The following is a 22,117-nucleotide window of genomic DNA, read 5'->3' as shown; positions in this document are numbered from 1 at the left end:
CTTCTGATTGGTGGAATAAGACCTGTTGCACCTTTCCGTTGTTGCAACCGTCCCCAGTCTCACCTCCAACATAATTCAGCGTTAGTCTACATGTGCTGTGTTTGAATTCATCCAAAATAGAGACGTGTTGTTTCTGATTGGTTCAAACTTGACAGTAGGGAGGGATACCTGCAGGCAGGAAGGACGGACTGAAGGAAAGGGATTAGACAGATAGAATATATAAAAAATAAGGCTTCCGGTGTTTTAAATTTAATCCAAGAATTTCATGCATCTGATAAAAACAAACTGAAACTGCAGAAAACGCCTGCAGCACTGTTTTACTCTCATCAGTCCTGTATGAGATGGAAAAAATATGTCCAAACATCATGAGAGAATATTTAACTTCAAAATCACAAAGAGCTTTTGTAAGAAGCATTTAGTTCATTACAGAGAGGTCACATTAACTCTGCTGCAGCTCAACAAATCAACCAAACCTCTCGAGGATTAAAAAACTGAGTCTCTGTCGCAGCTGAGGAATCAGACGCTTCAGCAGCAAAGAGTCAATAAAACCTGCTGAGGAAATTAAACATGGCCGACACTGTGTTTACTGAAGCAGCCTGAAGCTGTGACTGCAGCTCACTGCTTCTTCTGCTGCAGTGCACACATGGTTTGTCCTGGTGACTCTGATGTGAAACATAAGGGACAGAAAAATGGACCAGGAGTGAATCGTGACTCAAATCACAAATTTACCTTCACTTTTTATATTTTTTTATTTTTTGCCCTTTATGCCTTTTTTTGAACGTCACTGATCTCGTCAGCCATGAACAGAGGCAGGTGTTACAATTGAATTTATTACAACAAAATAGACCCTTTAAAAAAAAACGATTCAAAATGTTTCAACAAAGGCAAACACAAAGGTCACCTGTAACCTAATTCCACGTTCAATTTTCTGCCCAGGTCACGGTGGGAAACATGAGGTTTCTCAGAACGAGGGCAGAACGTTCACTGTGCTGTCAGTCGCTGACAATGACAGGACGAGCTTTTGTTTATCTGCAGCTTCATTTAAAGGGTCATTTCACACCAATTCCAAAAAGAACATTAAAGTTCAGTGTTGACCTCTGGAAAAACTATCTGCATGGCGATTTATGATGAAAGGAGAAATAAGTGAGAAATAGCAATTTCACAAAACAGTTTTTGCCTCAGATTCTTCATTAACATCATAAAACAAACACTGAGGAAAAGTCAAAGGATCACAAAGCTATAACGACTCATCCTAGATGAGGCTGTGAATGTCTAAACCTGATTTAATCATAATCTATCCGATAGTTGCTAAGACATTTCAGCAAAATCACAAACATATCGTTCAGCCCTAACTGGGACCATGACGGTGATAATCCCGGGAACCTGGTGTAGTTTCTGTCTGCATCTGTTTGTTAACCTCAATAAACTAAACGTGTGAGCTCAGTGCTTGGTTGGCAACAAAAGCAGAGGACAGGAGGGTCCTGGTCCGACCACCCAGGCAGACTCAGGTCAGCCCTGCAGCCTTTTCTTCCAGATATGCTGAGGCCTGTTAGTAGCTGGTGGATAAATCCCCCAGAACCAACAAATCGTTTTACCAACACTACCTGTGCTGCAGCAGCTAAAGTAGTTTCAGGTCACGCCCTCACTTTCCACCTCTCTACATGAATGACCTTTTTCCTGCACGGCCACTGAATGTTGGCGAGAGGTGCAGCATCGTCCAACATGGACGTCACTCCTGAGGACACTGGTGTGGATGGTCTGGTTGACCGGCATCTTCCCGCTCCAGACATTAATGTCTGCTCTACAACTGCTTATCTCACTTTTCTACCAAACAGCACGTGATGTAAAAGTAGATAGTTGGTCCCAGTTTGTCCACAACAACCAGGTTTGTTAAAGACTCTGATGAAGATCAAGTTTTTAACCTCGTTTACGTCCACATGATGTTTTTATATAATAAAGACACATGATGGGTGAAATAATCCGTCGACATGACTGAGTGTTTCCACCTTGAACTGCAGTGAACCAATCACAGTCTCATACAAACAGATTCAGTCATAGAACCTCAGGAACCAATCCTGTCAACTTGTGGGGACGGGGGTGGGGCTAAATACACCTGAAACCATGTCAGTACAGAGAGCACAACCGCTAACACTGTGTCAGCCACTGCCAGTTACAAGCTAAACTCAAACACTAAGCTCAAACATGAGGCTGAGTCTCTCTGATGTTTCCTCCTCTAACATCTTCATACTCTCTGCTTTCACCTGGACACCTGGAGCCAGCAGGTGGTGGGCGGGGCCAAGGCCTGATCCAGGTTTCTCAATCAGGAAGTCAGAGTAGATGAGCTTCAGTTTTTATGTGTGAAAATATGTTAAACAAAATAAGAATCATAGCAGAGGTTCTTTACTTTAAACATAGAAAACTGAGGAATAACCTTGTGCCAAAGCCTCACAAAGTTATTAAAAGTTCTGGTTCTGGGAGGCCCGAGGTTAAGGAGAGAAAGATTCATTAAGTCACATCTTCTTTTTATAAACTAACAGTGTGAAATCAGCTGCAGGCGTCTCTCTCACCCTCTCTGTCTTTCTCTTTGGTCGACAAACCAATAACAACACAGGTTTTAAAGAGTAATAACTTCGGCCTCAGGAAGATGTGGAGGGTCTGACCTTTGGCTCTGGAGCTAAACCCATCGCTGACCTGTGATCAGATCCCAGCGAGGAGTTCTCAGCTTTCCTCCCTCCTGTAACCTCACAGCGGGCTCCCTGAAAGCAGCCGACTCTCCGCATTTCCTCCTCATCTCCTGCTCAGGGAAATAAACTCAGCCGAGTATTTGCGCCTCGGTTCACAGCCGCCAAACTCTCCAATTACAGGAAGCATAAATCTCAGGGAGAGGAAATTGCAGAAGGACAAGAAGGAGGCAAGGGAAGCAGAGGGCATATTGCAGCTGCACGTCCCCGGTGTAACGGGTAATAAGAGCAGAGCGCTGGGCGGTGCCTCCTGGGAAATCAGGCCACTGCCCCTGCAGATGGAGTTGACCGCCACCACCAACACCACTGCTGTGGTGTTACTATAAGTTTCCCAAATACATCTCTTAAGAGTGGGATGAGGATATAAACCCTGACTGACTGGAGAGACGCCTGAGTCAAGAGAGTCCACTGGGTGATGAGATAAATGCTAACCTGTTAGCGCTTTGTGTCTGTCCGTATGAGTCTGATATATGGCTGCTGATCATCCAGCTGTGGAACATTAAACCTGCCTCATGACAATAACCCTCACATACAAGGTATCTGAGCGTTTAGGAACATATTGTATATCCACAGGTACGAGGACACCTCCGTACATTTAGTCTTTTTCCTGGTTTCGGCTTCTTAGTTCCATCCATTTGCCAAAACACTTATCCTTGAAAGCTGACAGTGGAGCAGCAGGTTCATCTGGCTCAGAGCCTCGCTTCTGATCACACAGAGAGAAGCCTGAGAAAGGACTACACTGAGATATACAACATATCTCCTTATGGATATCAATACCAAACACACGGAAAGAGTAAAATATGGACCTTTAAACTAACCTTTCACTGTGGTCCCCTCTGAAATCTCTGACAGACTCTGGAGGGTCCTCAGACCACAGTTTGGGAACCACTCAGCTTTGGGGGTATTTTAAAGGTCCTCATCCACGGCTCCTAATTGAAATTGATCTGTGGTTGATTAACTGGTTCATTCTCTGAAATCAATCTGACTGATGGTGGCGCTCCAGGGTGTAGAGGGAAAAGCTGGGTTGGGGGGGGGTCAACGTCTGGTGTTCAATTAAAAACATAATGAGAGTGAACTTAGACGCTGCAGTAGAGTGTAATTAAAGATATTAGTGAGACACTTCCAGTCACACCACAGGACAATCAGCTGGTCCTGAAGCTGCAAAGTGTGAATGATTCCCTCTGCCATCAGTCTGTCTGTTCACTGCCGTAAATAAAAAACCTTGTTCTGAAGCAACAGCAGGGATTTAGCTCCCTGTATCACTCAGTCACCAGGCTGCAGGTCTGAGCTGTGACTGAAGGGCAAAAGAGGTCTTTCATGCTCCTGCCATTCACTGGTATTTTCAGGACAAACGTAGGCGGCTCAGAGGCGTCATCATGTGACACATAGGTGGCGCGACACATGTACTAGAACACATTTATTTGACCCTTGTACGGTGGCCCTGAGGGCTCAACACACAGCACATTCAAATAAACAAAACATAAACAAAAAAACCCCAAAAACTTAATATAATAATTAATTAATAATTAAAAATAATAATTATTAATTGATAATAATAATTATTAAGCTTAACAAACTTGAAAAATACAAGAAGATATTAAAAATACAAGAATAAACTACACAATTATTCATATTTATTAAATGTGCTTTATATTACTTAATATAATTAATTACATATTAATTAAATTATATGAATATTAATTAATTAGTACAATACAATGTTAATGATAAACATTTTTGGCCACTCTTACCCCCCCCCCAACCCAACCAATAATATGTAAATTACAAATTATAATAATAATAAGAATTTAATCAAATAAGTAAATAAGTAATATACAATGAATTTTACATTTAATGGCACAAGTTTAAGCCATTAGCTGTGGCTCTGTGATGTTATTCAGTATTAAACAGAAGCAGGTAAAATCAGTAAAATCCCTCAAACTGAGGCGGCAGCAGACGTTTCATCTCCACAGTGACTTAGAAAAGGTTGTTCGGTTTTTTTTTCTGTGGGTGAACTGAGAGTTTATCTGCATCTCAACAGTTTTGTTTCATAATTACGTGTTTGTGACCTGATGACAGAGAAACCAGCCACAGGTCCCACACACCCTTCCACTGGTCGATACCGCCACCACCAGCCCACCCCCACCCCCGCTGACCCTGTGTATTTCCGGGCAGACTCACCGGCGGAGCAGGGGCCATCGGACACCCGGGAGATGAGCCTCTGCTGTTTGCAGGACGCCTGTCGCCTGTAGCACTCGTTCTGGTAGGTGTCTCCGTTGGAGCCGCACACAGGGATGTAGTTTTTGTGACACTGGAAATCAAACACAATCAAATGTTAATTAATTTTCAATGTGACCGCTGCTCACATGACGCTGGACCAGCTCCAGACCTGATGGCGGTGGAGCGGCTGAAAGACTCGGCCTGGGTACTGAACCTGCACCTTTGAGTACTGACCATGTGTTAATGTAATGGAGTATTTTAAATGTCAGACACTGGCCGACACTGAGCTCTGTTCTTCTTGTGTCCGGTTATTTCCAGACATTTCCTTTTAGAGCAAACGACACAACGACAAAAGGTGGTGATCACTCTTTGTTTTAAAGGTCTCTCATCTCCAAACACTTCCCAAGAAGTTTCTGGGAAAAACTGCAGTTTGGTTCTAATTATAGGGCAAACAGAGGAAGGTCTGAGACAGTCGTTTAAGTTACAGTTATTTCAGTGTAAAAGCAGTTGTTAATTTTCAGAGGAATTTCCTTGAGAGAACTGCTCCATTTAAGCCCAACTAATTTACAATTGTTAGTAATTATCGTTACAGCAGAACAAACATTACACACATTGAACGGTGTAATCCTCAGGCTCTCTGTCAGCGTTGTTTACTTTTATTGCTGGCGCACAGTGAACCTTGGGATAAGTTGGGCCATAAAGGATCAGAAGGACACATCTGACAGCTGCATTTGAGGGAGCCTTCGAAATGGGACAGTCTAGTTGCGCCGCTGAAACATAATCTGTCTTCAGATTCAGCCTCCGAAGGATGAGGCCCCTGAATTGTCACAGCTCTCACAGCTGTTTAGGTCTGTGGAGCTCTTTGTGACATCATCAAAGGAATCTGACCCAGCACCTACATCATGTCATTACAGCCTGGTACAAAAACAGTTCCGGTCTCCAGAGCTAATTTCCTCCTTCATGACAACTGTGAATTTTTATATAAATCACCTGTTTACATTTTTTTCAAATTTATGATTACTTGAGGGCGTGGCCTCTTTGAGTGACAGGTGAGCAAGCGTATACCTGCCACAAACCAGCATGCACCAAAGTCTAAGCTCCACACACGCTCCACCTCTTTGCCCATATTTGGATTAGTCTGGAGTTAGGGGCGGAGTCAGGCACCGCCAAGATGGCAACGGCAGAGCAGCTCACTCTGAGCTTCAAAACCGCTCTTCAGAAGCCCATGGGTGACGTCACGGAGGCTACATCCATCTTTAGGGACTTTAAGCAGCGACGGTTGGAGGGACGGCTGCAGCATCACGTGTGTGACGTAGATTCTATCCTGACACCTCCTCCTGCTGCGGCCCCACTGTCCACTACAGGAGAACGCCCAGTCTGCCGTCGTAGACAATTCGGCTGCAACGTTAAGAGGTGTCGAGATAGAATCTACGTCATACACGTCATGCTGCAGCCGTCCCTCCAACCGTCGCTGCTTAAAGTCCCTTTTATTTACAGTCTGTGGAGGAACATGAACATCTGAACATTATTTCATCACAATCCAAACAACAGTTGCTGAGATGCTTCAGTCTGGACTTAAAACGTCAACCTGGAGCTTCTGAAGCCACTCAGCGACGGCACAAACACATCGTCTTGAGGAGACATCGCAGTCCTGCCCTGCTTTTTGACTGACAGGCGATCAGCAGGAAGTGCTGCAGGGAGATCAACTCTCAGCTACGTAAACAAATCAACAATCTCACAGGGTGTCATCTTGACTTACATTTTTCATATAGAAGAAAAAAACAAACAAGCATGACTTAAAAGTGCAAATAAAAGTTTGTTTCTAAGTCAAGTTTCTTTTCTCACAGGCAAAGAAACTTGTTTACACAGGATTGTACAATAAAAAAATGAATCGCTCTGCATTAAATAAAAAAAACAGGATAATTCAGGCAATGAGACATCGAGATGAGCGACAGATGACTTTAAAAGACTATATTATATGATATAAGTCAGAGTTCAGAGGTCAGAGGTCGAGGACACACCAACAGGATTTTAAAGGCAGAAGCTGTTTAAGCTGAAACTAGATATTAAGATCAAATCAATCTTCAGTGGGTGGAGCCAAAAAGCCACAGATGATGTCAGACTGTGGACTGGAGAAGTCTGCTGGTAACAGAGAGAATGTTTTCTAACCCGGAGCATGAAGCTGAGATGGAAACAAGCCGTCAGTTATGTCACCTGTGAGATCTTTAAATCAACGAGCATTAACCATGACGTCAGAGGACGATCAGGAGTTTCTCTCGTTCTGCAGGAAGGTCCGGACAAACCGACCCGACTCTGCTGCAGCTGCCAAGGACACATATCAGCGTTCAGCGATCCATATTCTATTAAGTCGCAGCCATCAATCATTTAGCAGGGATCCCCTGCAGAGACGACCTCAGTGACCTCTGTGACAGCTGGCGCACACTGCACAAACACACAGCGAAGGTTTACACTCTGTCTGACGGACATCGACTCCAGTGACGCCTGCAGCTGTTGCTTTATGGAAATTCATCAATGATAAAAAAAAAAACTCATGGGTGGTGATCAATCGGTGAATCCAGATTCATGAGCTCAGAGCGAGTTCTGGAGCGAGCAGAGATCAGAGTGTAGGCGAGCAGCAGGACGTCCGTTCGCTGGTTATCTTCAAAGCTGCTCACGCTCAGTTTTTGGCAGTTCGTCTCCTTCACATCCAAACTCCAGCCGAGGGAATGTTTTTCTTAGATATGAAGAAATGAAGCATCATCCCGTCAGGGTGCTGCTCCGTCAGCAGTTTGGTGAAAAATACATCAGACTGACAGAGAGATGCTGAAGCAAAAAAAATCTGTCACGACATGGTAATGACATGTCTGTGCTTCCCTGCAGTGTTCACGTCTCCCACAGACTGTGGCAGGTGAACATTTGAGCTTCTTAACACTGTGACGGCCAAGAAACTCTTCAGCAGGTTCTGACAGCTGGTTCCACTTTTGATCTGGTCCCTGGATTCATGAAGCTCCGGCGGTGACACATCGCTGTTCAAATCTTTGATCCCTCCTGGGTTTTTTTTTATTAGTAAAGACTGATGTAGAAAATCTGCAGGCGGAGGCGCACCACCAGGAGAGGCAAACCAGGCAAATTCTTGGGGCAACTTAGGAGAAAAGGGGCCCCGATGGCCCTCATATTGGTACATTTTGCAATGAAAACTATAAACCCCCTTAAACCCTCCATACAGACACTATACAAGGCACTGCTGCTGCCCCAAACCCCCCCTTAGTGGAGTAGTAGCTACAGTCTACTGATAGTCATCACGTGAGGTGTTTAGGGGACATCTGTAAATTGTAGTATCTACCACTAGTCTGTGTGTGGGGTGTTGGGCACAAGACAAAATCCTAAATGTGAATGATACTGGACCTTCATAACACTGTTTAACACACACACACACACACACACACACACACACACACACACACACACACACCTGCTGCCCTTCTGTCGTAATTACAGTCACATTAGAGAGAAATATGGCAGCCTTCTAGACTCTGAGAGGAAGAACAAACAGTCTCATCAGACGCTGCAGAGCGTGGCGTTCATGATTCTGCGAGGATCAACTGCTGTGTCTCCAAACAGCCACACATGAAGTCAGCATCGTTTCACAGCATCTGTGCAGCTCTCTGCTGGAAGTGTGCGGCTCAAAGCCACTTTGCCAAAGCTGTGACAAGTTCAGTTTACCGACTGTTAAGAGTCCTCTTCAGCCGTGAAAACTGTTGTATAACGTGATGGGATCATCAGGGAAATGCAGGACCCAGTGGTTCTGGAGTTAGTCCATATTATGGACTAAAAGTCTGAAGATTTTGCTGCTGCTTCGATTTTGACCCTTACTTTGGGGCGGCTGAGGCTCAGGAGGTAGAGCAGGTCGTCTGCTAATCAGAAGGTCGGCAGTTCGATCCACGGCCCCTCCAGTCCACATGTCAAAATGTCCTTGGGAAAGATACCGAACCATAAATTGCTCCTGATGGCTGCACCTTCAGTGTGTGGGAAAAGCGCTGTATAAGTGAGATTAATTTCCCTGAAATCAGAAAGTATCTCCCAGTCAATGCGCTGTTGCAGTGAAGTGTTATCTATTGTTGTGTCTCTGCTTTGATGCTGTTTGAGTTCAGTCTCAACCTTTCGTTCACTCCAGACGACCCCGCGGTCTCTGCACAGATCTCAGCCTGTCACATATCCACACGGATGAAGGAACCTCGCTAAGACCTAACTCCTCGTCATCTCGGCCAATCAGTGTCTTCGTCCTGATATCAATATCAAAATCTCCTCTTCATCCCTTACCCCAACCAAGCTCGTAACCTGGGTGTCATGTTTGATGAGCAACTATCCTTCTCTGATCCTGTTGCCACTCAGACCTTGGTCCAGGTCATGGTTATCTCCCACCTCGACAGTCTGACAGTCTTCCCCTCACACACAGTGCAACCCTCACAATCATTCAGCCTGATGCTCCTTCTCCTCCACTGTGTTCCTCTAATGAACGTCATCTGTCATCACCGTCCCTGCACGCAGACAGTCTGAGCCCAGGCTGTTCTGGTCTGTGGTTCCCTGATGGTGGAACCAGCTCCTGAAGCCTCTCAGAGCAGGGGCGTCCCTCTCTCTCCTCAGAGAGCTCCTCCTCTCCTCACACCTCCAACACCCTGACATGTCCAACCAGCTCTGACTCTGACTTCACCTGCTCTCCTTCACTTATTAAACAGATATAGAACTTCTCCTCCTGCTCTGAAGCTTCAGTGATGAACCTCGCTGTGAGTCTCTTTGGATAAAAGCGTCTGACAGGTGAGTAAATGTAAATGTAAACTTACATGTGACCTTTAATCTTGCTTCCAAAAGGAGCGTGAGCTGTGACGATGCACCACCTAAGTTGACAGATGAACCTTCTGTTTGAGAAATCTGCTCCACATTCAGTCCTTGTTCCAGAGCAGGATGTGAAGATTGAAGAGGCTGGAGAGAACAGAGCTCATTAACAGCACTTTGAGAAACTCTGTTTGAGTTTCTTTGTGAGTCGGTGGTGACTGAAAGTCGTCTCCTGTTCAGAGAGGCAAATGGAAAAGTCTTAACGATCAGGATATAGACGGATCCCTGCTGCTTCGGCAGAACAGAAGGTTTATTTAGATGGAAATTTAGCAGATTAGTCCTTTAAAGGAGAGACTGCGGAGCAGGAGTGATGAGTTTCAGTCACAGGGGAGGTGTTTGATATTCTGACTGTGCTGCCCTGCCTGCAGGTGCGCGGGTGGAGCAGATGGAAGGAGGTCCATGAGGAGCAGGAGCAGACTTCTGTCAGACTCTGAAACAACTTTGATGAGACTGTCATCTAGACAGACGAAAACACACACGTCAAGGAGTGTGTGTGTGTGTGTGTGTGATGTACAAACTGTGAGTGATTTCCATTCCAGCAAACACACACACACACACACACACACACACACACACACACACCTGCGGAGAAACTATAATATGTTTCAGGCTTATTTTAGCAGTGTGGAGATAAATCTGCTGCAGACTGCTGACTCAGCGTGTCGCTCAGATTTACTCTCCAGCGTTAAGAGGCTCCTTCAGCTCCCCACTGCTTTTTACTTTCATGTGGCTGAAAATACAAAGTGGAAAATTACCGCCATTATTACGAATCATTGTTCACGGTTGTAGGTTCACGGTTAGCCAATCAGCTTTCTTCATCAGGATCATACGTTGAACTAACTGTGGACACCTTTCGGAGGCTCCTTGAAATGTATCCTTTGTTTCCTGGGCAACGAAGGATCCAATGGGTGGATACTTTACTGCCCAACCTCTCCCAAGATTCATTGCACGCTGGTGATGAATCACTTTTCAAAAGCAGAACCTGGTGGACTCTGCAAATAAGACAGCGGTGGAGGATAATAACATCCTGTGTAGGCTCAGTTCAGGCCACGCCCTCGTAGGCCGAGTCCTTTGAAGGGTTCAGCCCCTCAACTGAGATGTAACAGCAGAGCCAACATGGTCTTTAAGAAGTGCTGTGTGTCCGTCAGAGTCCGTCCAGTCTGTCTGAGTCTCCGAGTCTCTGTAAGGTCAAAGTCCTGAACTCTGTACCTCCACAAACCAAAGCACCTCCCTTCAAAAAACAAACTCTAAACATGATCCAGGCAGCAACGATGGAATGAAAGAAAGAAAGAAAGAAAAAGAAAGAAACCTAAAAAACCAGCAGAGGTTGAGTTGTTTCGTCCACCCTGACTGAATTAGTGTGTGAGCGCACACTCATGACTGATAGTGACTCTGATGAGTGGATCAGCATTTCTATAAACCCCTCTGTTGTCCGATCTGGATTTTGGCAGCTGCACAGTCAGAGGACTGTTAAGACTGGGAGACATGTCCCATTCATTCCCAGTGGAAATTAGACTGTTGGTAATTAATGTGAAGAAAGGTCAAGTTTTATTAATGACTGAATCAGTTCTAATAGAAACGAGCTGATGTTTCATTAGTGAAGCTGAAGGAGGTCTGACTCTTAGAGGAACCTGAGGTGACTGGTTGTGTTATTGTTGTGAAAGGTTGTCTGTCTCTAGCTGAAGCCTTCACACTGTTTAAAACTCACTTTCAGATCCGAGACATTTATTTTTTTATTTATGACAGCAAAAAATATTTTGTTTTTTTTCCCATCCAGACAACAACAGAGCAGCTCGAGCTTAAAAACTTAAGACATTTAAACTTAACTAATACTAAACCATACTAGACTTCAGTAACTGTGTAAACCTGTATAAACTGTGAAAACACAGATCAGCTAGAACCTGGTCTGATGTGGTCTAGCTGAAGAAAACCACAGAAAACTGCCATTTGTTTTGTGTTTTCATGAATCGAATGAAGGTTTCACAAATGTCAAACTGTGTTTTAAAGCTCCATCCAGTCTAAAGGTAGATGTCCCCGTGTTTGTGATTATAAAGCAGGTCTAGGTTCTATATTAATACTGTGAAAGTATCAAAGCCTCAGTCCACAGAGAAATGCACACAGCCTGTATTCAGAAACTGAGCCTTAAAACCAGCCGTCAGGACTTCTGGAACTTTGTGACGCCAAGCTCCACCCACCTGGTTTCTCTGAACGTTTACCTGAAATTTGATATTTTTTATTCAATCACTCAGAAAACAATATTTAATTGAAAACACAGGTATGGGACCTTTAAAGTGCCTCTGGTGTTCATCTGGTCCAGATTAGATAAGTCTCGCTGCACTGGTTTTTGAGCTACACCTGAAAAGAAACATATTGTTCATCATGTAACAACAATAATTTAACTTTCCCCTAACTGCTGACCTGGAAGTGGACTTCATGTTGTTATCCTTCCTGTTATAATATGACTTTTAACAGTTGTTTGTGTGTGTGCAGCTGAAGACTCTTGCTGTCTTGCTCCGACAGCTGTGAAACTCCTCTGATCGAGTCGAGCTGCTGCAGCCCGTCCTGTTTGTGTGGACGTGAGTAATAAATGCAGGTTTTGCTTTCAGATCTCATAGCGTGATGGACGTTTTTTTAACCAGCCTCTGTGTGTCTCGTTACTGCAGTGAAGGAGCCGCTCGCCGGTACCTTTGTTTTCCAGAAGCTGGCTGTCACGCTGCTGCCTGCTTTTATTCTGTCATGTTGTTCGGTCAAATACGGCACGAACACGAGAGGCGGACTGGAGGGTAGTTACAACAGAGCAGCAAGCAGCAGGAAGCTGGTTCTTCCTGATGCACGAGCTAAGCTGCAGCTGTGTGAGGCGGTGACAGGTGTTCACTACATGTACAAACAAACATTTAACACTGAATCTGAATCAGTCTGCACGGACGCAGCTGAGTCACCAGTGACGCTGAATCAGGAGATCCTCCCCAGTGAAACACGGTTCGTCACATCCTGTCGCCGGGTTTAAAGGTCCCATATTGTATAAAGTGAGTGAGCCGTCAGGACCTCGGCAACTTTGTGATGTCACAACACAACATTCACCACCCAGTTGGTTTGGCCCTGCACAGGACACGCAATGACAATGAGAAAGGCAGAATATCACCTGGAACTGGCAGACACACTTGAGCTGAGCTCCGTCGTCCCTGCAGACGCCTCCGAATCGACAGGTGGAGTCATCGCAAACCCTCAGGTCACTCTTCTTCTCTGACAGATCTGCAACACAGAGACGACCAGAGGGAGAGGGTTAGACACACACACATACACACAGGACAGACACACACACACACACACAAAGACACACAGACAAACACACAGACACACACACACACACACACACACACACACAGACAGACAGACAGGCGGTGAGCAGGTAGATCAGTCAGGTGAATCAGACCCACACAGACAGCAGCAGTAATTCCTGATCACCCTGAACGCAGCTCAGACAGGTTCATGAGTGTGTGCACAACAGCAGGAAAAGACACCTGAGCTACAGGTGAGTGTGTGTGCTGCCTTTCCACCAGGGAAACAACAGGTGGAGAGGACAGGAGAACTTCAGCAAAGTTTCCTGTGAAACTTTCTGCTCATCCTGAGTCAGTTTCGCTCTTTTCAGTTTTATTACTGATCAGTTAATAAAATGTCACAATGTGACTTATTGACATTTATTCACTAAAAGCTCAGAGAGAGTCGTCTTATCAAACACATACTGGACCTTTCTATCACACACACACACACACACACACACGCAGCTGTCTTGTCTGATAATAACAGGCCTCCACGACTCAAAAATGTGCAGGCGACTTAAATTATCCACATTTTCTTTGAGATAAAAGCCACAGATTCCTGCCTGTGTGTGTGTGTGTGTGTGTGTGTGTGTTTGTGTGTGTGTGTCACAGGCCACAGCTGAGTGTACTTAGAAGAGTTGTGTAATGGCCTGTAATTACTGTTTGCAGACCTCCCCTACTCCTAAAAATGGCCGCTGCTGGCCGCAGTAACAACCAGCCGCAAAAACCCTGAAGCCGAGTGCCTGGGGGTGGGGTGGGGGGTGGGGGGGGACTTGGAGACAGTCACATAATTTCCAGCAAATTTCAGTGTGTTCTGTTTCCTGTTTGCAGGCTTCAGAAAGCCAGATTTTTAATATCCAGACAATTGTGGATTATGCTGAACAACAAGCAGCCTCCAGCTGGCGACAAACAGACACACAAATGAAAGAGTCTCTGCTGCGAGTGTGTGTTTCCAGTCTGAGGTGTGTGTGTGTGTGTTTACACTGCACGCCTTATCTGGAGAATGAGAAGCTGGCTGCTGATATATATGTGTGTGTGTGTGTGTGTGTGTGTGTGTGTGTGTGTGTGTGTGTGTGTGTGTGTGTGTGTGTGTTTGTAGTCGACCCCGGCCTTGTTGTGTTCAGGTTCCTCGCTCTCATACATTTTACAACAGCAGCAGGGATTTGAAATGCACATAATTCCCTCTTTTGGACCGGAGCAGAACTAAGGAAGCCGATGGAGCGTGGCAGCCGCCACCGCCGCCGCCGCCCATGGGCTCATCCACCTCCTAGATCCCCTGAGCCCGGCTCCGTCGCCATGGCCACTAGCCAGCCCCCAGCCAACCCCACCCCCCTCCACTGCAGTTGTGACTCCAGGAGAGATGGACGTCAATACCTCATCATCTGTGTGAGGCCTCCTGTTTCAGATGATGCTCCTCTGCTGCTTCACCTCAGGCAGACTCACTGCTCAGTTACAGCTTCACTGATCAACAACTACAACGCAACACGTGTTACAGCTCAAAGCCAGACGGCAAAGACTTCTATATTCATCAGCTTCAATTTATTTAAAGTTATAATCTGGAAGTTTTCCACATTAAAACGTCTAAAAACCACCAGACCTCTGTTCTACATGTTGCTGAGTTGTGTTCTTACATCATCAAATGTTTTCATCAAGTCTCAAACAGAGAAATCTGTGATTTTAATCATGGTGACTCTCCGTTTCATTGGTCGCCTGTCAGTGATGTCATATCCTCTTTGCTCAGGTGTCAGTGTTGTGTCTCATGTTTCAGATCCTCTTTTTCCTCCTCGGTGGTTTTCAGCTCTGTGTCTGAACCAGATGGAGGATTTTAGTTGTTGACGTATGGATCTGAAGTTATCAGAGAAACAAGCTGAGGAAATGTTACTGACAGCTCAGCTCCAGCCAATCAGAGATGTCCTGTGTCACTGAGGAGTGTCGACCAATCACTGACTTTAAATGCGAAGCATTTTACTGGTTAGGGTTGGCAGGTCAGCAGTCTGATAATGACTTTACGTTTCCACTGAGAGGCAGTTTTTGCTTTTTATTGTTAATCGATTTGTGAACATGTTTCACACATCGCACAAAAACAAAAAAGTCTCATTAATCCAATCAGCTCGAGATATTGTTCAGCCCGATAGGAAACTTCACAAAGACTCATCAGTGAAAAATACTCATTCATTCACTCATTCACCTCCGCTCTACTGGGCTCTGCTCTACGGTAGCCCAGACGGGTCAACACCATGCAAAAGCCACAGGACAAATACAAAAGCAAATGCAATAACAGAACACAAATGCTAAAGCCACAACACAGCATTCGTGTTATTGCTTTTGTATTTGTGCTGACCCGTCTGGGCCACCGTACCTCGGCCCCTGACAACAGATTATTTAAAAAGAAAAAAGACCCAAACCTGAGCTGTTTGACATCAAGTCCAAGGTTTTGTCTCACACACACACACACACACACACACACTGATATCTCCAGAGTGAGGTTTTCATTTCATAGAGGAGTGAAACCTTCTGCTGTGCTGTGCCGCATTGATTTGGTTTTCTCAAAGCGGAGAATTTATCCTCAGCAGACGTGAAGCAGGGGAGGGAGGAGGGAGGGAGGCGGCGTGACATTCATGTAAAATACCAACATCACTGATGCATGATGGGACTTCAAATCCCCACCGAGCTCAGAGACACAAATGTTCCAGTTTTGTGTGTCGTCAGGAGGCGTCATGGACCGACTGAGTAACATCGGCACCAGTCTGTGATTTTGAAACACTCAAGATTTCCTTTCAGCATCGGAGCTGCACAAATATTCAGGATCTGTAACAGGTTACGAGCAACACTCGCAGAGACGCCGTGTGGGACTGCTCCTTTAAAGCGAAGAGGGAAAAGATGGAGCAGCTCCTCAAACCTCATTAAACACAATCAGAACCTTTTCCTTTTGTCTTAATGTAGCTGGTGTTTCTCAGCTGAGCCTCCTGCCGCGCTGCCTAATTACTCCATCTGAATCACAGTCTGCCTCCACCTGACGGAACGCAGGAACCGTTCACACCTGCTCAGCATTCACAGGCTGCACACACACACACACACACACACACACACTGACACACTAATGAGGTGGCTCAGGTGACATCGTGCATAACTTCCTCCGGGGTTTTATCTTCCTAACGTTTATTTGTCACAGAGTTTGTGTCGAGCCGTCAGCGCTGTGTGAAAGATGCAGCCTCCACGTGCTGACGGAGCAGGGTTGTCAAATACACGAAAACTTCACTGGCCTGAACACAAGACGAAACGTTTCACTAATTATGTTTGAAAAAGTTTGGGTTATCTTGATTTGACGACTCAAAAGTTCCACGTTCACAACATCAGATATTCTGCAACACATTATGGGTTGTTTAAAAGTAGTGTTTCACTGTGTCGTTTCATTTGATTCCCTTTTAATCGACCAGGTCTTCAGCCTCCGGTCCATCATCCTGTCTGTTGTCAGTGTTTGATAGTTAATAATCTGCTGATAACTGGCGATATTTAGCTCAGCCCCAGGGCAGGCTAACCGTTAGCTTCATCCACATTTCCTGTCAAACGTCATGCTGATCATTTATGACATAAGTCTTAAACAAAAACTGTAAACTGTCGTAGCTACGTGGGCAGACTGTGTTGCAAAACGGTCGGTTACAGTGAAGTGAAACAACGCTGTAAAACAGACAATTCAGATACTAATTTTTGAATTTACTTGACAGCAGAAAAGACAAGAATCACAGCTGTGACAGAGAAAATGATTCGGTGGGGGTTTTTTTTTTTTTTATCACCGTGTTTCATATTTGTCTTCGAGCAGAGAAAAGGTTTCGACTCTCGTCTCACAGGGAAACTTTCCTAACAGCACCAGGGTCAAAGTGCTTCCTGTTCTCAAAAAGTCGCATCATCAAAAACAGATGTTAAAAGGGAGGGGGGGGGGGTCACATCATAATCAGGGTTGTCATATGTCCAGGCCAACACAGCTGCCTGTTTGGACATTCATACATGAGAAACATATCTGGCTTGTAAAGATCTGAGTATTAGAATGAAATTAAAACGAGCACTGAAGGTGCTTTCTGACAGCGAGCACCTCCGCTGCTTTTATGATCTGATGATATGATGATTTAACTTCCTCCAACTTGTGAGCTCACTGACTGATTCACCTGCTGATCAGATCAGTGAGGAGACACTGTCTGTGAGCAGCTTCAGTTTCTGCTTATCCTGCAAGGTGTGTGGCATCTGCTACACCTCCTCTATTTTAAACTACAGCCACATCCTTTAGCCCCTTTAGCTCATTCGTGTGTCTTTGAGGTCAGAATCCCTTTGAGCTTGGGTGGATGTGAGGTTGAACAGTGCATTGCTGGCCTGTAGACAGAGATTTAAAGCTCCACCCAGTCTAAAGGTAGATGTCCATGTGTTTGTGATTATAAAGCAGGTCGTCAGGACTTCTGGAACTTTGTGATGTCGCAACAAAGCAGTCACTGCTCTCAGCCATGCCCCAAGCCCCGCCCACCTGGACCCACCATCCAACCTTGCAGGATTTGGTTTCTCTGAGTGTTTACCTGAAATCTGCCATATTTTTATTGGATCACTCAGAAAACAGTCAGCCAATCAGAAGACAGGTTCAGATCCTCTCTTCTGATTGGCTGACTGACCTGTTGTCACTAGAGCTCCAGAGAGAAGCCTGAGAGAGGAGCTGTAAAACTACACTGAGATGGTTTTTGGTTCTTAAAACCACAAATATATCTTCTGATGGAGATCAACACTTCAAATTAAACACAGGAGAAGTGTAAAACATGGGACCTTTAAAAACACACACACAAAAAAAGAAACCCTTACCTTTTTTTCCACAAATCTTTAAACACAAGCATGAAAATAACCTCTTCAAACGTCTGGTTTGAAGTCTCCACTGTAGCACAGATGTTATTTTCATTTGTCCCCCGCCTGATGAAAAGCAGATGTTTGTGCCGCACAACGTTTGTAATTCTGTGACAAACAGCAACCCCACATCCGTCACTGTCCACACTGCCACTCTGTGAAGTGTAAAAGCTGTACGGTCCCACAGCACAGTGGTCGTGCGTGGATGTGAGGCCTGTTCAGCCTAAGACAGACTAACCACTGTTCCTGGATCTGCTTTAAACCTGCAAACTGCAGCAGCTGGACGAGTTCCTGTGTGAAGAGCTTTTCTCTGTTCTCCTCGGCTGTTTGAATAAAACATGAAACCCTGACCTCTTCCACCCTTCCTCCTCCTCCTCCTCCTCTACCTTCAACCTTGTTGCTATGGGCAACGAAGTGACGCTGACGTCCTTTAGCATGAATATTTTGGATTTTTTATTCAGTTGTGATTTTAGTTTTTCTTTAGATGTCAGCTCCTGTCACCAGCCAGCAGTAAGTTTACATAACTGTAGATTTTGGAGGAAAATCTACAGTTCTTTATTTTCAGAGACCTGAACCCCTGAGACGAGTCTCCAGGGATCTGAATAGGAAAACATTAATAAAGAAATAGAATAGGGCTAAGACAGTACATTCAACATACCTGTGTTATACTCAGTAGCCATGGTGTTGGCCGTATGAGCACGCACTGCTACTGGATGGGTTGTCATGACATTTTAAATTTAATTTAACACTTTGGTTTGTGATCAAACAGCCTCTCAGAGCTGCTGCTTGGCTGCAGACTCGTACATGTAACCTGTAGAGTTTCATGGAACAATGCTTTTACAAGTGGACGCTCGCTTTGTTTGATGAAGCACATGCACACGTCAGAAATGCTCCTCATCCTCCTGCAGCAGCAGCAGCACAGGCCCAGGAGGAGAAGACCCTGAGAGAGCAAACATTAAAGCTCCTCCCAGTCTAAAGGTGGATGTCCATGTGTTTGTGATCATAAAGCAGGTCTAGGTTCTATATTAATACTGTGAAAGTATCAAAGCCTCAGTCCACAGAGAAATGCACACAGCCTGTATTCAGAAACTGAGCCTTAAAACCAGCCGTCAGGACTTCTGGAACTTTGTGATGTCACAACAAAACAGTCACCACTCTCAGCCATGCTCCAAGCCCCACCCACCTGGACCCACCATCCAACCTTGCAGGATTTGGTTTCTCTGAGTGTTTCCCTGAAATCTGCAATATTTTTATTGGATCACTCAGAAAACAGTCAGCCAATCAGAGGAGAGGCTCAGATCCTCTTCTGTACCTTTAATTAAATAAAGTATAGAAGTGTTAAACATCATGAAACAACCTCAGTGCTGTCAAACAGTAGACCAGTTGAAAATAAAATGAGGTTGGAAGGAATTGAACCTTCAACCTGACAGTGACACTGAGCAGCTGCTGCAGAAGGACCTGCTGTCTAATTGCCGCCCTGCCTTCCTCCTCCTCTTCCTCCTCCTCTGTAACTGCGACTCATTTGTCCAGTTTTGTGTTTTTTCCTCGAAGGCAGATGGAGGCGCCCGGAGGCCCGGCAGACGCTCGGCTCGTTTGGCTTCATCAGCTGTTGCCGCAGACTAATCTTCACCTGGGAAGCCGAGAGTGCAGCGCCGAGATAACAGCTTTGATGTTTTATTCATGTTGGACAGATCAGAGGGGCACAAAGACTCCTTCCAGGTTCATTCTGGAGTCTGACGCCAAGGCAGAGCAGGAAGTAATTGACCTCCAGGGAAGTCTCTATGACACGAGCTGGGTCACGCGGGCCCACTGACAGTTTGGTTTGTTACTACCAAGACAATTAGGCTGCAGACCTGCTGAAAAGAGTTTACAGATTTTATTAAAATATTGCCACAGGTTCCACACACACCCTGGAAACCTGGAATTTTGTTGAAGCAAAAAACCTGATAGCATCTACATTCTTTGACAAATAGATAAATTAATATTTCATGTGCACTAGTCATTTCCCAGATGGTAATAATTTGTACCTTCCAATATCTTCATGTGCTCTTTTGAATTTATGAGATGGTGCAGCTGAGGAGCTCCGATCTGAACCTCATGTCTTATCTCTTTTTTCTTTTCTTTTTTTTTTTTTTTGATCCTACCAGCTTCAAATCTGTGTATTTTCCTGACAAACCTATGACCATAGAGATGACAGAGCAGATTCTAACTCTTAACTACTCTGTCATTGAGGTATTTTTGCATCTTCATAGCTGCTCAGGGTGGGAGCTTGTCATCCTGTGACCTGGTCCTCTGATGCCTCGTCACCGTGTGTGCGCTGTGACCAGATTTTAGACTGAAGCAGGACTTGTTACTGAGCTCGGTGCATGCATGAAATAAAGCTGACCTGCAGTCTGTTAGCTGAGGAAACAGACAGAGCTTTTCACATTCCCACTGGAATCATGCAGCTTTATGAAGCTTTATAGGTCAAAATTTTACTCTTCTTCTGTGTTTTATCTGAAGTGTTGATCTCCATCAGAAGCTATATTTATGGTTGGAGGATCTGAGCCTCTCTTCTGATTGGCTGATTGTTTTCTGAGTGATCCAATAGAAATATAGCAGATTTCAGGTAAACACTCAGTGAAACCAAACCTGCAAGGTTGGATGGTGGGTCCAGGTGGGCGGGGCTTGGGGCGTGGCTGAGAGCAGTGACAGCTTTGTTGTGACATCACAAAGTTCCAGAAGTCCTGACGGCTGGTTTTAAGGCTCAGTTTCTGAATACAGGCTGTGTGCATTTCTCTGTGGACTGAGGCTTTGATACTTTCACAGTATTAATATAGAACCTAGACCTGCTTTATAATCAAAAACACATGGACATCTACCTTTAGACTGGAATGAGCTTTAACATTTACTGCGTTTGTCACTTTGATTTACAATCCTAATGATTCTAGTCGTCATAATTATTAATAAAGATGCTAAACAATGTTTGAGTAATCACAGACAATGTTGCTCCTCTCTCAGTGTTTTTAATTATAATGTAAAAATAAATGGTTATTCTATTCACTCCAGTTTTATTCAAGACATTTTCCCAAAGCCATTTAATACTTTTAAAGCTTCATTTCTAAAACGGTGCACTTATAAAACGTGCAGGGGAAATGAAGAGAGACGTCCTTAAAGCAGCAAAATGCTGTTGATGTTCTTCGCTGATTCACTGCTCGCAAAATTGTTGTTGTTAATGTTAATGGAAAAGCTATTTGCAGACATGAAGCACTTTAAACCATATATCTGGCTGGATTTTATTTGCAGGCGGCGTTCAGCTTTGCCTGACTCGCTCTGCCATTATACAGGTGCATATTATCAGCAGTAAAAGCAGCGGGACGCTGAGCATTTTTCAGCCAATTTGGTTTCACCCAACGGAGGGCTTAGCAGCAGGACCCGCAGACAGGAAGTGGACGGGGATCAGGTTGAGATTTGGCTTCAGTATGCAGATGTGTTTTTTTTTCTGTAGCTGAACACACTGCTGCTCTACTGGCATCACCACTCTGACAAAGCTCACCTGCTTTAAGAGAAACAGTGTTTATTAATGTATTTGTTAACATCTATAACCCGCAGGTGGAAGCCTCCGTAGAAACAGGTAATGAACCAATATAGTTAAACGCAGCTGGAATAATGTAAAATATGTCTTCATAGGAAACGTTAGAGCAAAAACTTGAATGAATAATGAATAAACATGAATAAAGTTTGAACGATGTTCTTACAGCGTCGTTATAGTCTGTTATAAACTATTTATTACATATTTAAATAATAAACATTTCCACCTGTAAATCACAGTAGCTTCAGTTATCAGACAGACCCGGTTGTGGGTTGTGTGCTTCCAGTGGTTGTTTCTGGGTCACCACTCCTACTTTTCTGTGTTTCACCCCGCGCCTTTAAATGAACTGAAAAACTGTAAATACACATGTTGGGAAACGTCACATACGTCGTGTCTGAATCTGTAACGTGCAGAGAGCGCTGCTTCAGATGTTATCTCATAATCATGATGTAGGATCTTATCTGAACGTTTCTTCATTACAAGATGTGGATCTT

The 22,117-nt window shown here is 44.6% G+C and overlaps 1 protein-coding gene across 1 annotated transcript in view; it reads right to left on the bottom strand.

The window, feature by feature from the left end:
- tmeff1a (transmembrane protein with EGF-like and two follistatin-like domains 1a) overlaps nt 1–22,117 on the bottom strand; it is a 79,446-nt gene that overhangs the window by 30,661 nt on the left and 26,668 nt on the right. The window contains exons 2-3 of the mRNA XM_071492027.1: nt 12,997–13,106; nt 4,923–5,052 (exon numbers count right to left, since the gene is read on the bottom strand). Of these exons, the coding sequence (XP_071348128.1) occupies nt 4,923–5,052; nt 12,997–13,106 (240 nt within the window). The remainder of the gene's footprint in view (nt 1–4,922; nt 5,053–12,996; nt 13,107–22,117) is intronic.

This window comes from Trachinotus anak, unplaced genomic scaffold (genome assembly GCF_046630095.1).
Source record: "Trachinotus anak isolate AG129_WGS33_773 ecotype Australia unplaced genomic scaffold, CSIRO_AGI_Tana_v1 ptg000012l, whole genome shotgun sequence".
Lineage (NCBI taxonomy): Eukaryota > Metazoa > Chordata > Actinopteri > Carangiformes > Carangidae > Trachinotus > Trachinotus anak.
Note: the sequence above shows the minus strand (reverse complement) of the source record. Positions and strands in the feature narration are given on the sequence as shown.